A 13,809-nucleotide genomic window follows, 5' to 3' on the forward strand; every position below is an offset into this window, starting at 1 on the left:
GGCACATAATCAGGCTGCTCACCTTAGAGAAAGGGTGAAATACAGGTTTCAGTCCCTGATAACATGAAGATTTAGAATAGAACAATGAAGATCAAAGTCTTACCCCATCAGGTGAGCATCAGGATCAGAAGACTCATTGCAGAGCCCTTCTCCATCAGCTAAACATACACACTTTGTCTCAGGCTTGGTGGATGGGTTAATTCCTCCTTGAGAATGTTTTCCTCTCTTCTCACAGGCTCCTTAAAGATACCATAAGCACCATGACTTTTGATCCCTGCACACTTTTGAATTCATATACTGGTGTGCATCCCAAGTGCATCCCAACAGAAATATTTCACCTTTACCAACACAGAGGAGAAAACCTTTATCTGGTGTAAATCAGAGCAGCCTCCCCAAAGGTAGTATAGCTGCAGAGGTTTATAACAGAGGACAGTCCCAACAGAGCTCACCCTGACCATTCAGGGAACGGTCTCCTTGACCTGTGGATGGAGGCCACTTTCCCTTCCACTTTGGATGGAACTACAGACTCAGGAAACGTGCACGGTGAATCTCGGGGATTAAAACTTGAAGCCATCTTCACGGTTTCCAGGTAAACAAGAACATTTCTCCTGAGGTTTCAAGAGCCGCATGCATATTTCCTTCAGGTGAAGTTCCTCACTTACATCAATGTGTCGCCTTTATACAGGTGTCTGCAAGTCTCTGTGGACAACAGACACCCCTCTTCAGGGAGGGGGTGTTTGTCCTTGTCTTGGCTACAGTTCAGGTTTCTAAGAGAAGCAAGTCTTGGTTGTATACTGCTGGCTCCTTACTGAGAGTCCATGAGTCATAACAGCTTGAACTACTAACAAAGGCTTAACTATGCATGCAGGATGATGCAAAATCCTATGCTAATTCCTGGACTACAGCAACATTGTTGTCACAAATATCAAGAACCTGTGACAACAATTCGTAACCTCAAGAGACAGAACAGCTAGAGATCCCAACGAGTACGAGTTACTCTTCACAATCCCCTCTGAAAACCAAGGGCAAGACAGGAAGGTAGATCCAAAGGGCAATTTACTCCAAGCATCTCAAACACCTCTTGTAAGCAGCTTATGCTGCAGTAATCGGTGTTGGCTGAATGCCTGTGCAGATGGCTAGGATCACGGAGATGATGGCTGGCCCAAGCCTCCAGACAATGAATGAGCCTGAACCACTTCCAGACTACTGACAATTAAGAACAGGGAGGGCTATATTAGACCCACCTGTCAGAACATGACTGGGGATGGCAGTCCTCTAAACCTTTTTTCTATGTTTCAGATATTCCCAGGAGCATCACAGTGGCCTGTTTTTTCCTCCCTTTTAACAGAGATCAGGGTCATTCTATTGCTCCAACTCTACTAAAAGACCAGAACAATCTCTGTATATTTTGGAAAGAGATGGTATTAGTACAGTACTTTCTGCAAACAAATTTTGATTAGCAGAATATGGATAGCACATTCACAGCAATTTCAGTGTAACTCACCTCAGCTCAACATACTCAAGTATCATCCTCTCTCAGTGCCTGAAATATCTTAATGAGATTGTAATTCATAACATGAAGTCCACTGTAGATATTTTTCCTTTTCAGTAATGGGACCTGAGATCGGGACCCGAGATTTTGGCAGAAATGGAAAGGCAAAATTCCAATTAAAATATATATATATATCACACATTAAAATAGTATATAAAGTGAAAGGCAGCAATATTGGCTTATCAAAGTGATATGACCCATGGGCTGGATGGGTTACTGCAACTCTGATTCAAGCATCTTGAAAAGAAATGTCAGAGAGATGTTATATTTTCTGTAGGGAGAAAGCTATGCCTTTATGCATGTTTAATTTGTTTAATTTAACAAGGATCTTGCTCTTTCATTCCTGCTATGGAGAAAGATTAAGGTCAGATGCAATATTTATCTACTAAACTCAAATTTGGCCAATTAAATCTCATGTGAAGGTAACAGATAACTGTTTGGAAAAAAAAAATAACTAAGAAAAAAAAAGTATTAATTTCATTACAACTAGTGCACCATGGCTTTATTGTATATCCTCAGTTTGAATATATATATACTGAAAAATTCCATTAAATAGCACATTTAGAAACTGTCACTGTCCAATATTTAATGTTCTGTATTAAATTCATTTGAGGTATTTACTTGCTATAGAAAACATTATGAAGATTAAAGTGCAGCAGAGTAATTTTTAAAATACATCCTTGAATGGGTCATTATGGAAGATTCCCAGGGAAATTCCAATTTCTGTTTCCAGCAGCTTTAACGAAACATTCCATATTCAAAGTTCCTTTGCCTGCTCCCATCTGGAGTAAGGATTGCCTGGTAATAAACTGAAACCATTACACTGAAGTTGGTGGCTTAGTCCGAAGGAAAGGGCCATAAAGAAAGGGCCCATAGCACTCACTTCTTGGCAGAAGCAGAGATAACCCAGGCATCCTCCCAGTACACCAGCCCCATGACAAGTCTGTCAGGGAACACTTGCTCTGACTTAACCAGCTGATTTCAGCAGCTGAGAAAAAGTTTGTTCTAGGATTGAGGTTTACTTGAAATTGTTATGTTCCGTGTCATGGCTGGAATAGGTACAGGACTTGACAAGGATTTAATCCACCATGCTAATAAACAATACCCAAACACAAAGAGCAGCTCTACCATGATGACCTTAGTCTACCAGGTCAAAGATGACTGAGAAGTAAAGTAAACTGTCTGAGTTTCCAGCAGAAAACTCAGAAATGTTTTGTTTTTAGAAGGCTGAGCCTTGTCACTGTATTTCCCTTCAAAATATAGGTGACTTGGGGTTGCCTAATGAATGGCAGATCCATGAGGATACCTAGGACATGCTAGCCTCCAAACATTCAGTAGCAATCTGAACATTTTAGCACATTCTCCTCACAAATCTGCCCCTGGCAGTTCTTCAAGGATGCATTGTATCTCTGCTGTTAAAAAATAAACTATCTAGAGGCACAGGTACAAGTTAATCCCACATTGGTAGGGCCAGACACAATACAAGATGCCCAATGATATACAGAAAATTGTCACAGCTTCCTTCTGACAACCCCAAAGCCCAGACCAGACCACTTGGTAAGACTCCAATTACAAATGCAACATAAAAAATACACCTGTACAAGGCAGCTTCTGAGAAACTCAGCAGCATTTTGGGTGTCACAGCTGAAGAGAAACAGAGATCCAGTACAAAGGGGGTTGCAGTTGGGAATCGAGCCAGATTTAAGTGCCAATGCCAAGGTTATCCACCACCTTGACAACAGATAAGCAGGAAAACCCCAAAGAGGGTAGCTTGGAGGCCAGGGTAATTCATGAAACCCTTGAACATAAATTCTGTGACTAGTCTGGTTTCCCAAAGCCATCGGTGTGGAAAAACACACTGCAAGATGGCAGCTTCCATGAGATCAGTCATCCTAAGCACATTGACTTCATCCCTTGCTTAATTATGTGTGGTTTTAATCCCATGCTCTGTAGATAATGAAGCTCTCTAACAAAACACTGCTGGACACCCTGGCAGGCTGCTCTGTCGGTCCACAAGCACCCAGCGATGCAGGCACCCACGTCTCCTGGCCTCAAGCACTTTCAACCATGCTTTAAATATAACTTCTGCCACACACTGGCTCCAAAGAAAAAAAGTGATAAAACAAGCTTTTCCTCTGACATCACCCTAGTCTTCTCCATGCACATTGTTTCTGTCTGCGGTTTTCACCACATTAAGGGAAGAGAAGCCCATATTCATTAACATTTGCTCTGATAACATTCCAGTGGGAGAGGTATCAGCAACCACTCTGCTTTCCCTGTTGACAGTGTCCCAAAGACATATTATCCCAGGTAGCTCAGAATTGGAATTTGCTGCTTATGACATTTTATTCTAAATGCTAAAAAACAAAACCATTAGTTTTGTTTGTTTGGTTGGCTGGTTTGGTTTGGTTTAGTTTAGTTTATTAGTTGTTGTTGTTGTTTTTAGGTGACTACTAACAAAGTTAGTTACTACTTTGGGAAATTAACTACATTCTACATTTTAGTGACTGCTCACATCTCGTGAGAACAGCTACATGAACAGAAGGAGGTAAATATTTTCTGCAAGACTGTATCTTGCAGCTTAGCTGGTGACTTGCTAAAAAATGTGCTTTCCTTTATTTATATCAGAAGCTAACATTTTAAGCAAACAGTAACTTCTTAAATACTTTCAAACAACTAGTTAATATGCTAAATTAAGGGTAGAGAGTAAAGCATTGTTTCTTTCATTCAGAAAAGAATTGTGACATAGCTATGTGTTTCTTAGGTGTGGAAGTTTGAGGGAAATTTAAAAATAGTTCCTATTTCTCAATGAGAAAACCAGAGTCAGCCCTCATACCAGGCTAGAGTATACTTCAATAGCCAATTTCTTTATTTCCTAATCCAGTCTTCCACTTGACCATGAAGACTTTTGCTGCCCTGTGTTCCTGCTCTCCACTAATTTCACCAATATCCCCCAAACAGTACCTTAGATTCCACATCTTCTGTTTTTTTATAAAATAATCAGACTTCGTCAGTCTTAACTACTTCTGTGTCCACCTCTGTTATTAGTTACTCTGAGGTCTTTCAAAAGATATTGCCAGAATCTACACCTTTTTACTTCTGAGGAAAATTAGAACAGCAATGATACAGAAAATATGACAATATCCTATTAAATTCATCTGAAAGTGTGTGTGTGTCCATTTCAAACAGGATGAAATAATAAGAATGTTCCAAAAAAGGATTGTCTCTGGGTAGAGAGACACATACTAAAGATTACTTCTGAACAAGTGTGTTTGTCCCAGTGTACATCATAACAGTTGGCAAGGATTTTTTCAAAGAGAAATGGCATTTCTTGCTCTTGTCAATTACTGCTACATTTCTTTGACATTGCCTGTAACCTGATCTTTCTTACCTGCCTGAACAACTACTTCACACAATCATTGACTTTAAAATATTATTTTTTTCCACCTTCTAGCTTGCTTTATAAATCAGAGATTCAGAGAAGCAAATTTATTCCTAGTCTTTTTCTCTCTTAATTTTACTTGATGTTAGACGTCCACACATGAATGTTCCTCCCAGAGGCTATTGTCTTCACTGTTTATTGCTTTCAGGCTTAGATGGCTGGTATAAGCTGCCAACAGCCTCATTGGGCGCATCACCCCAGGCCAATCTCTTTTACTTTTTCTATACTTCAGATATAATTGCAAGCTTCCCTTGGTGATTCTGAGAAACATAGAGGTGTGGAACTATTACTTCCTTAACCTTTGAGATGGGCTGTCGTCTGGGAGCAAGGATACACTGAGATCAAGAACCGCTGTAATATCATCAAGAAACAGCAACTTCTTAGCACCTTGTAATTATGGAAACACACAAGTTGGAAAGATTGACCAAAGTTCTCAAACTACACCCAGGAGCAACAGGGAATGATTGGAAATATATGTTTGTGTGCAGTATACGTGATAGATCATTACGGATACCTACCAGATCTGAACATCTACAGTGCGAATGAACCTAACACAGAGACTACGATGATCAACATCTTCATTGATTTAGAGAAGTATGATTTCTACTTTCCTCTTTACACATTTCTGCCTGTGTTAACACTTAAGGTTATGTATTAACACTGCATAATTTTGAACTTAACTAGGCATGACTGGCTGTCATGATATTTAGAGTATTTACAATGCAATTTCACACTGGAAAATGATTGCCATATTAAGGCTTTGGAAAAATGCATGTGATAGTCAGAAAGAAAATTAAGCTTTGAAAGTCATAGGGATCTCTGAACCAAATTTTAAGACAAGACGTTGCCAACTTATTGAAGACAATAGCAAACCCACTCTTGCTGGCACAGTGGACCATCCAGGGTCAATGGAGGGAATTCAGCAGCTCCAGAGAAGGGAGTCAGTTGTGCTTTATTCATCCCTGGGAGCACAGCAACAGCCTGTGGAAAATCTGAAATTAATATATTTCCATTTTGTAGAGGCAAGGTCAGACTGAAACCCTTGCATGGTCTGCTGGCATCTCAGAAGCACAGTCAACAGGTCATCACTGCAACTGTGTCAGAATCACAGAATCGCAGAATGGCCAAGGTTGGAAGGGATCTCTGGAGATCATCTAGTCCACCCTTCTCTGCCAAGCAGGATCACCTAGAGCACATTGCACAGGATGGCACCCAGATGGGTTTTGAATATCTCCAGAGAAGGAGACTTCACAGCCTCTCTGGGCAACCTGTCCCAGAGCGCTGCCACCATCCCAGTAAAGAAGTGTCCCCTCATATTGAGCCAGAACCTCCTGTGCTTCAGTTTGTGCCTGTTGCCTCTCTTTCTGTTGCTGGGCACAGCTGAAAAGAGACTGGCTCCATCCTCTTGACACCCTCCCCTCAGATATTTATACACATTAATGCGTTCTCTCCTCAATCTTCTCTTTTCCAAGCTAAGCAGGCCCAGCTCTTTCACCCTGTCCTCATATGACAGGTGCTCCAGTCCTCCTTTTCTTTTTTTTTTTTTTTCTTCCCTGGTAAATCGTGCCGTGAGGAACCCTGAGGGCTTAATCCCATGGTAGTACAAGGGGCTGTATTTACTGCTCCCTCACCCAGGAGCTCAGCTGCTGGAGTCTGAGAAGGAGCGCCTCTTGCTTCACATCAGGCAAGTTATGACCACAGCTTCTCTGCCGGTTAATGGAGGTTTTGCCAACCCATGATATTCTCTGCTGCATTTGAGATAAATCCTTCTCTTTGTCCACCTGGTAGCTGCGAAAGCACAGGAGGAGCTGTAGCACTGTGACAAAGCAGAGCTCTGCCTGTGTTTAGACATTTGTCTTGCTTATGTTCTTTTCCGCCTTTTTTTGGGCTCTTTCAGAAGTCAGCTGTACCAAAGTAGGTTGTCTTTACAGAAAGTGGGAACAGTGGTTTATAAAAGTTGTTTTTATTTTACTTAGGCAATTAAAGTAAGATGAATCAATTTATGCAGGTGTTAAACAAGGTGGAGTCTTATTTTGTTATAAAGAAATGTGACATTTCCAATTGTCAGCAGAATAGGAATATAGTCGCTTACAAATCAGCTTTTGGAATCGGTATGTTTTAAAATTTACTCAGTTTTTGAAGTAAGTATCTTAACCTCATGCTCTTTTTTTTTTTTTTTTTTAAGGATGCTTTGATGTGCTGGACCCCAAAATGACATAAATCATGAATTTACCAATGTGACTTTTATTCACTGTAAATTATGTATAATAATTTGATAAATGTAATTTTAAGACCACAATAATAATTAAAAGCTAAAGGAAAATGTCTGAACATCATTACGTTATGTAATCTGTGATTTCACTGGTACCGTGACTTTTTCTTGCTCTAGGTTTATGTGTAAGTCTACAAGGCTGCTCTGAGGTGTCTTTTGAAATGAAATCACAACCACCAAAACAGAATCAATTGGAAGCTCTAAAAATGCATGACGACATAAGGCTTGCTCTTCAAAGCTGAATTGTATTTTCCATTTTGAGTTTTGCTGACTTACAAATTTCCTAGAATCTCTTGTAAAAACTACTATGCCTTCTGCAGACTTTTTTTTCCATCATGGGAGAGTTCCCTTCCAACTCATCTATAAACACAAGCTGTGGGAACTCAAAATTTCTGTCAAACTGAAGTTGAATAAATATCTGATTGTTGTCTTAAATAAAAAAATACAAGTGTTAGAAACAAACAGACAAACAAAACATAATTTTAAGTATCCACACATAGGTTAAAAAACAAAATAAACTCATCATCTGTCTCACTCCAACTCACTCCATATTAATTTTTAATCACTTCAAAACAAACAAACAAACAAACAAAAAACATACACAATCTGGATTTGGACAATGCAGCAGAATATACAAAGATGTAGTAGTTAAACTGATGACTGATTACAGTAAAATATTACCCAGCACTGAAACACTGTACTTTTATTGTTTTTTGTTTGTTTGTTTGTTTGTTTGTTTGTTGTTTTTTATCATTTTGACATTTCTCTTCCTTTTGCCTCAGCAGGTAACACCTGGTCATGGTAGGAAATCACACGCTGACTAAATTTGTCCTCTTGGGAATTACAGACAGCCAGTTTGCTCAGGTGCCTCTCTTTGGGTTGTTTCTGCTGATTTACATTTTCACTTTGGTGGGGAACATTGGGATTATGGTCTTGGTTTGGGCTGTTCCCAGCCTTCACACTCCCATGTACTTCTTCCTCACCCATTTTTCATTTACTGACATCTGCTATTCCACAGTCATCTCCCCCAAAATGTTAGTAGACCTGTTATCAGAGAACAAAACAATTTCTTTCGCTGGCTGTGTGATGCAGTTCCATGGCTTTGCATTCTTTGCAACTGCTGAGTGTCACCTCCTTGCTGTCATGGCCTATGACCGCTACGTTGCCATCCGCAACCCGCTGCTCCACATGGTGGTCATCTCCAGGTGCATTTGCCAGCAGTTGGTGGCAGCTTCCTACGTTGTTGCCTTTCTCAGCGCCATTGTGTACACAGTATGCATGTTTGGGGGCTCCTTTTGTGGACCCAACCAGATTGACCACTTCTTCTGTGATGCTAGCCCCGTGCTAAAGCTCGTGTGCTCTGACACCCACAGCAGTGAGATAGTCATCTCCATCACTGTTGCCATAAACGCGGTGGGCACAGGCATGGTCATTTTGCTCTCCTACATCTGTATCCTCCACACTGTCCTGAGGATGAACTCAGCAGGAAGCAGGTCCAGAGCCTTCAACACATGTGCCTCCCATTTGATGGCCATTTCCCTGTTTTATGGGACGATTTTCTTCATGTACCTCCAACCCGCATCCAGCCATGGCAGCCTAGACAAGGTAGTCTCTGTGTTCTACACCTTGGTTACGCCCATGCTCAACCCACTCATCTACAGCCTGAGGAACAAGGAGGTGAAGGACGCTCTTGTCAAGAGCAGGAGAAAGGTGTTAAGCCACTGGTAATATTAAGAAGGTAAACCAGTTGTGAAAAGGAATAGTTTATCTCATGTTTGAAAGCCCATGTTGCATTAAAGAAATGTATTTTTCCCTAGGCCTCACAACTTTATGTAGGTTCTTCCATAGTTTCTGCACAAAAGTGAATTGCAGGGTTTAGCCCTGAGAAATAGACCTCATAATCACATCTTCCTTTGAAGGAAACCAGGAGGAGGGGGAGCCTCAAGCTTTATTTCACTTTGCAGTCACCAACCTATAGGAAGAAATCACTCAGAATCTCACAGGAAATATGAACCATAGTTCTATTGATTTATATTTTTTTATAATGATAAATACATATTTTTCTTGTGAAATTATTGATCTTATCCCTAAACTCCAATAAAACCCCTCACTGTTACCTGTGAATTATTTATTAAAGCTGAGCTGGAGGAGTGGAGTGGGCAGTTTGGAAACGTAAGTGTATTTATAGTTTGCTTTCTGAAAATGTAAGGTAAAATATTTAAAATGAAAGCGTGCATTTCTTTCTGACTTAACAAGTAAGAAATCCAGTGGAAATCAGGATCTCAAGCTATAACTTGGAATATAGAAGGGAATCCCTCCACAGGCTGACACACTTCAACATGCATTTTCACTTAAACGGATGAAATATAGACAATATGACTAGAAATGGCAATGAACTGTTCTGGGAGGGCCAGCATCAAGGATGAGTTCTGCACAGCGACAGCACCAAGGGGGAGCTGTCATTCACCATCAGTGCATCCATCAGTACCTCCAAGTACTCACCATCAGTACATCCAAGTGCCATAGCAGGTCGCTAACCATTTCTTCGTGGATAGTGAGGGCCACATCCTGCTATCCATCCCCTTCCGCCAGCTCAGGGTACTGGGTATCCAGAGAACAACCGGTATTGCCGCTAAAGACTGAGGCAAAGAAGGCATTAAGCACCTCCGCCTTTTCCTCATCTTTTGTAACAAGGTTTCTCCCCGCATCCAGTAAAGGATGGAGATTCTCTTTAGTCCTCCATTTTGCATTGATATATTTGTAAAAAGATTTTTTGTTGTCTTTAGCGGCAGTAGCCAGGTTGAGCTCCAGATGAGCTTTGGCCTTTCTAATTTTGTCCCTGCACAACCTTGTAACATCCTTATAGTCCTTCTCAGTGGCCTGCCCTTTTTTCCAAAGATTATAAACCCTCTTTTTTCTCCTAAGCTCAGGCTGCAACTCTCTGTTGAGCCAGGCCGGTCTTCTTCCACGCCGGCTCGTCTTTGGGCACATGGGGACATACCGCTCCTGCGCCATTAAGATTTCCTTCTTGAAGAGCGCCCAGCCTTCCTGGACTCCTCTGCCCTTCAGAACCACCTCCCAAGGGACTCTACCAACCAGTGTCCTGAGCAGCTCAAAGTCAGCCCTCCGGAAGTCCAATACAGCGGTTTTACTGGTCCCTTTCCTGGCTTCTCCAAGAATAGAGGACTCCACCATTTCGTGGTCACTCTGCCCAAGACAGCTTCTGACCACCACATCTCCCACCAGTCCTTCTCTGTTTGTGAAGAGAAGGTCTAGCGGGGCACCACCCCTGGTAGGCTCACTAACCAGCTGCGTCAGGAAGCTTCTTCCACAGAAACCTCCTAGACTGCTTTCTCTGGGCTGTGTTGTGCTTCCAGGATATGTCAGGGAAGTTGAAGTCCCCCACAAGAACAAGCGCTGACAATTTTGCAACTTCTGTCAGCTGCCTGTAGAACTCCTCATCCGTCTCCTCATCCTGTTTTGGCGGTCTATAACAGACCCCGACCAGGACGCTAGCCTTGTTGGCCTTCCCGCTGATCCTAACCCAAAGGGACTCAACCTTGTCATTCCCAGCCTCGAGTTCCACAACATCGAAAGATTCTCTAATATAGAGAGCCAAACCACCACCCCTTCTGTGCTGCCTGTCCCTTCTGAAGAGCTTATAGCCAGTCATTGCAGCACTCCAGTCATGAGACTGGTTCCACCACGTCTCCATGACGGCAACCAAGTCGTAGCCTGCCTGCTGCACGATGGCTTCCAGCTCCTCCTGTTTGTTACCCATGCTGCGTGCATTGGTGTAGATGCACTTCAGCTGGGTCATTGCCTTATCCCCCGGCCTTGCCATTGTTCCCCCTGGCACAGCTCCAACAAGCCTTGAGCGAACGGAGGGCTGTGCGAACGGCTGTGTGGTGCTTAGCTGCTGGCTAGGGGAAACCATGACGACAGCAATTAGTCATGTAACCAAATTGAAGCCAAAACTTTCAGTCCGGTCCTTGACCTGAACAGGGAGTGAGGATCCGGATCCTGGCATTTATACGTGATAGTTTATATGCAGCCAAAGTAAATACTGCAGTCGGAGGTCATGGTGCTAGATTTTGAAAAGTCCGACATAAAGAAGAGATCTCAGAAAAGCAAATTTAAGCAACATTAATGTCAAGCAAAGTCTTTCTGATTGCTATATTCTTTATCTGTCGTGACTAGACAGATGAAAATCTATGACGGCAATTTTGCCTTTTAGGTCATTTTCTTTTTTTCGTTTATTTACGTTTATTTATCTTATTTTAACAGGCTCTGTACTAATTTTCCTCACAAAATGACTAGCAGAAATATGAGCCTTACATGTGTTTTGTAGTTAATTCATTAGGTCAACTCTAACCACTAAGCCCCTTGTCAGGTTATTTCTATTAGCGATAAGGAGCAATTGAACCTTAAACATTGAAACCTAGGTTGATGAGCCTATTCCACAAGGTCTCATGACTCCACACATATGAAGTGAAATCTGCCAGGTGGGGATCATTTGACCTTTGCTATAAAGGAAGCATGAGGAGGTATGGGAAGACTTGCCGCTCCAGGGGAGTATGAGGTTCAGGTTACTTAGGGTGCTTTTCTACTGTCCTGGTGAAATGTTCTCAGTGTTCCTAAGTAGGCTGCTTTTTCATCGTGTTTTCTACAATCTCTGTGAAATAGTTTTGGACACTCTATGAGCTAGTAACATCACTGGTGACTACTCAGGATGGGAAAACCCTGGTGGTGCTACTTTCCCGTGAACTTGTTTGTCAGTGAGTCAAATTCAGAAGCTGGCAGGTAAGTGCTCCTGGGTTAAAAATTTGATTTGGGTTGGGGAGCTTGAGGATTTCTTTCACCGTGTCTGGTCCCCAGTCCTGGTCCCCATGCAGGGTGCAACATGACTACTGAAGACAAAGAAAAGGCTGAGGTTCTTAACACCTTCTTTGCATCTGTCTTTACTAGCCAGACCACTTCTCCTTGGAGAACTCAGCCTCCTGACCTGGAAATCTGAGACAAGGAAGAGAAGAAACCCCCGACAGTTCAGGCAGAAACAGTTAGAGACCTGCTGCTCCATCTGGATTGTCAGATGTCCATGTGGCCAGATGGGATCCACCTGAGGGTGCTGAGGGAATTGGTAGATGTGTTTGCTGGGCTGCTTTCCATTATCTATCAGCAGTCATGGTCATCCAGAGAGGTCCCAGATGACTGGAGACTTGCTAATGTGACATCCGTCCATAGGAAGGGTTGTAAGGAGGACCTGGGGAACTACAGGCCTGTCAGCCTGACCTCAGTGCAAGGAAAGGTGATGGAACAGGTCAACTTAAATGCAATCATGCAACATAGTGGGACAATCAGGGGATCAGGCCCAGTAAAAATGGCTTCATGAAAGGCAAGTCCTGACTGACACACCTCATCTCTGTCTACAGCCAGGTAACCCACCTGGTGTATGAGGGAAAGCCTGTAGACACAGTCTACCTAGACTTTCAGCAAGGCCTTTGACACGGTGTCCCATAGTGTTCTCCTGGGGAAGCTGGCAGCCCATGGCTTGGACAGGTACATGCTTTGCTGGGTTAAAAACTGGCTGGACAGCCAGGCCCAGAGAGTGGTGGTGAACAGAGTGAAATCCAGCTGGCGACCATTCATTAATGACGTTCTCCAGGGGTCGGTGTTGGGGCCCAACCTCTTTAATATCTTACGTATGTGTGATTTGGAGTGTCTTTCAGAATGAATATTTATTTTGAATCAGGACTTTGCAGTTCCATCCGTTTCTGAGAATCAGTTGAGCTGGATTTTGTCCTCTGAGACAAGCAGCCAGGAAATGCAGGCACACTATTTAATTGTGTCCCTTCCCTCACATTTTCTTGGTTGCATAAAAACTGACACAAGCTTCATATGAGTTCTTGGCAGTGTTAGATTAAAAGTTACACCATATGATCCTAGAGGTCTTTTCCAACCTAAATGATTCTATGATTTTGTAGACCCCCTAAAGGGCAAATGGGGCAGATAAGAAGTGTAGCATTGAGGTAACACAGTGGATATTTTAAGTAGACACAGTATTTGTGGCAAAGGAAAAAAAAAAAAAAGAAAGAAAGAAAAGGTCATAAAATGGGATTTAAGCTAAAAACTAGGGAATGCTGATGGATGTGGAGGAAGATTTTGACTGGGCTATCAAGGAGCATGGGGCTATTGTCCAATGTACATCTGAAAAGGCCATGAAAAAAATAAGTGCAATAAAATATGGAAGGTAAATCAGACTGTCCATAATATCTGACTACTGGCACAAGCCAGTAGCAGAAGAAAAGCAAGACTTTGCAACTCACAGAATTATGGACTGGCCGAGGTAGGAAGACACCTCTGGAGGTCATCTGGTCCTATCCCCTGCTCAAGCAGGGACACCCAGAGCAGGTTGCCCAGGATCGTTTCCTGGTGGTTTCTGGAGGCTCTGAGGGGGAGCCTGCACAACCTCTCTGGACAACAGATTCCTTGCAAATATTTGAAGCCAAATCTGACATTCTCAAGTATAAGGCAGGGAAACAA

At 42.4% G+C, this 13,809-nt stretch overlaps 1 protein-coding gene across 1 annotated transcript; it reads left to right on the forward strand.

The window, feature by feature from the left end:
• Positions 1 to 8,064: 8,064 nt before the first annotated feature.
• Positions 8,065 to 8,994, forward strand: LOC311437281 (olfactory receptor 5AP2-like; the record flags this gene model as incomplete). Its single annotated transcript, XM_084520318.1, has 1 exon — positions 8,065 to 8,994. The coding sequence occupies one exon, from the start codon at positions 8,065 to 8,067 to the stop codon at positions 8,992 to 8,994; it is 930 nt and encodes a 309-aa protein (XP_084376444.1).
• Between the last annotated feature and the right edge of the window lie 4,815 nt (positions 8,995 to 13,809).

The sequence above is a fragment of the Aythya ferina genome (assembly GCF_964211825.1).
Source record: "Aythya ferina genome assembly, chromosome: 5".
Taxonomy (NCBI): Eukaryota; Metazoa; Chordata; class Aves; order Anseriformes; family Anatidae; genus Aythya; species Aythya ferina.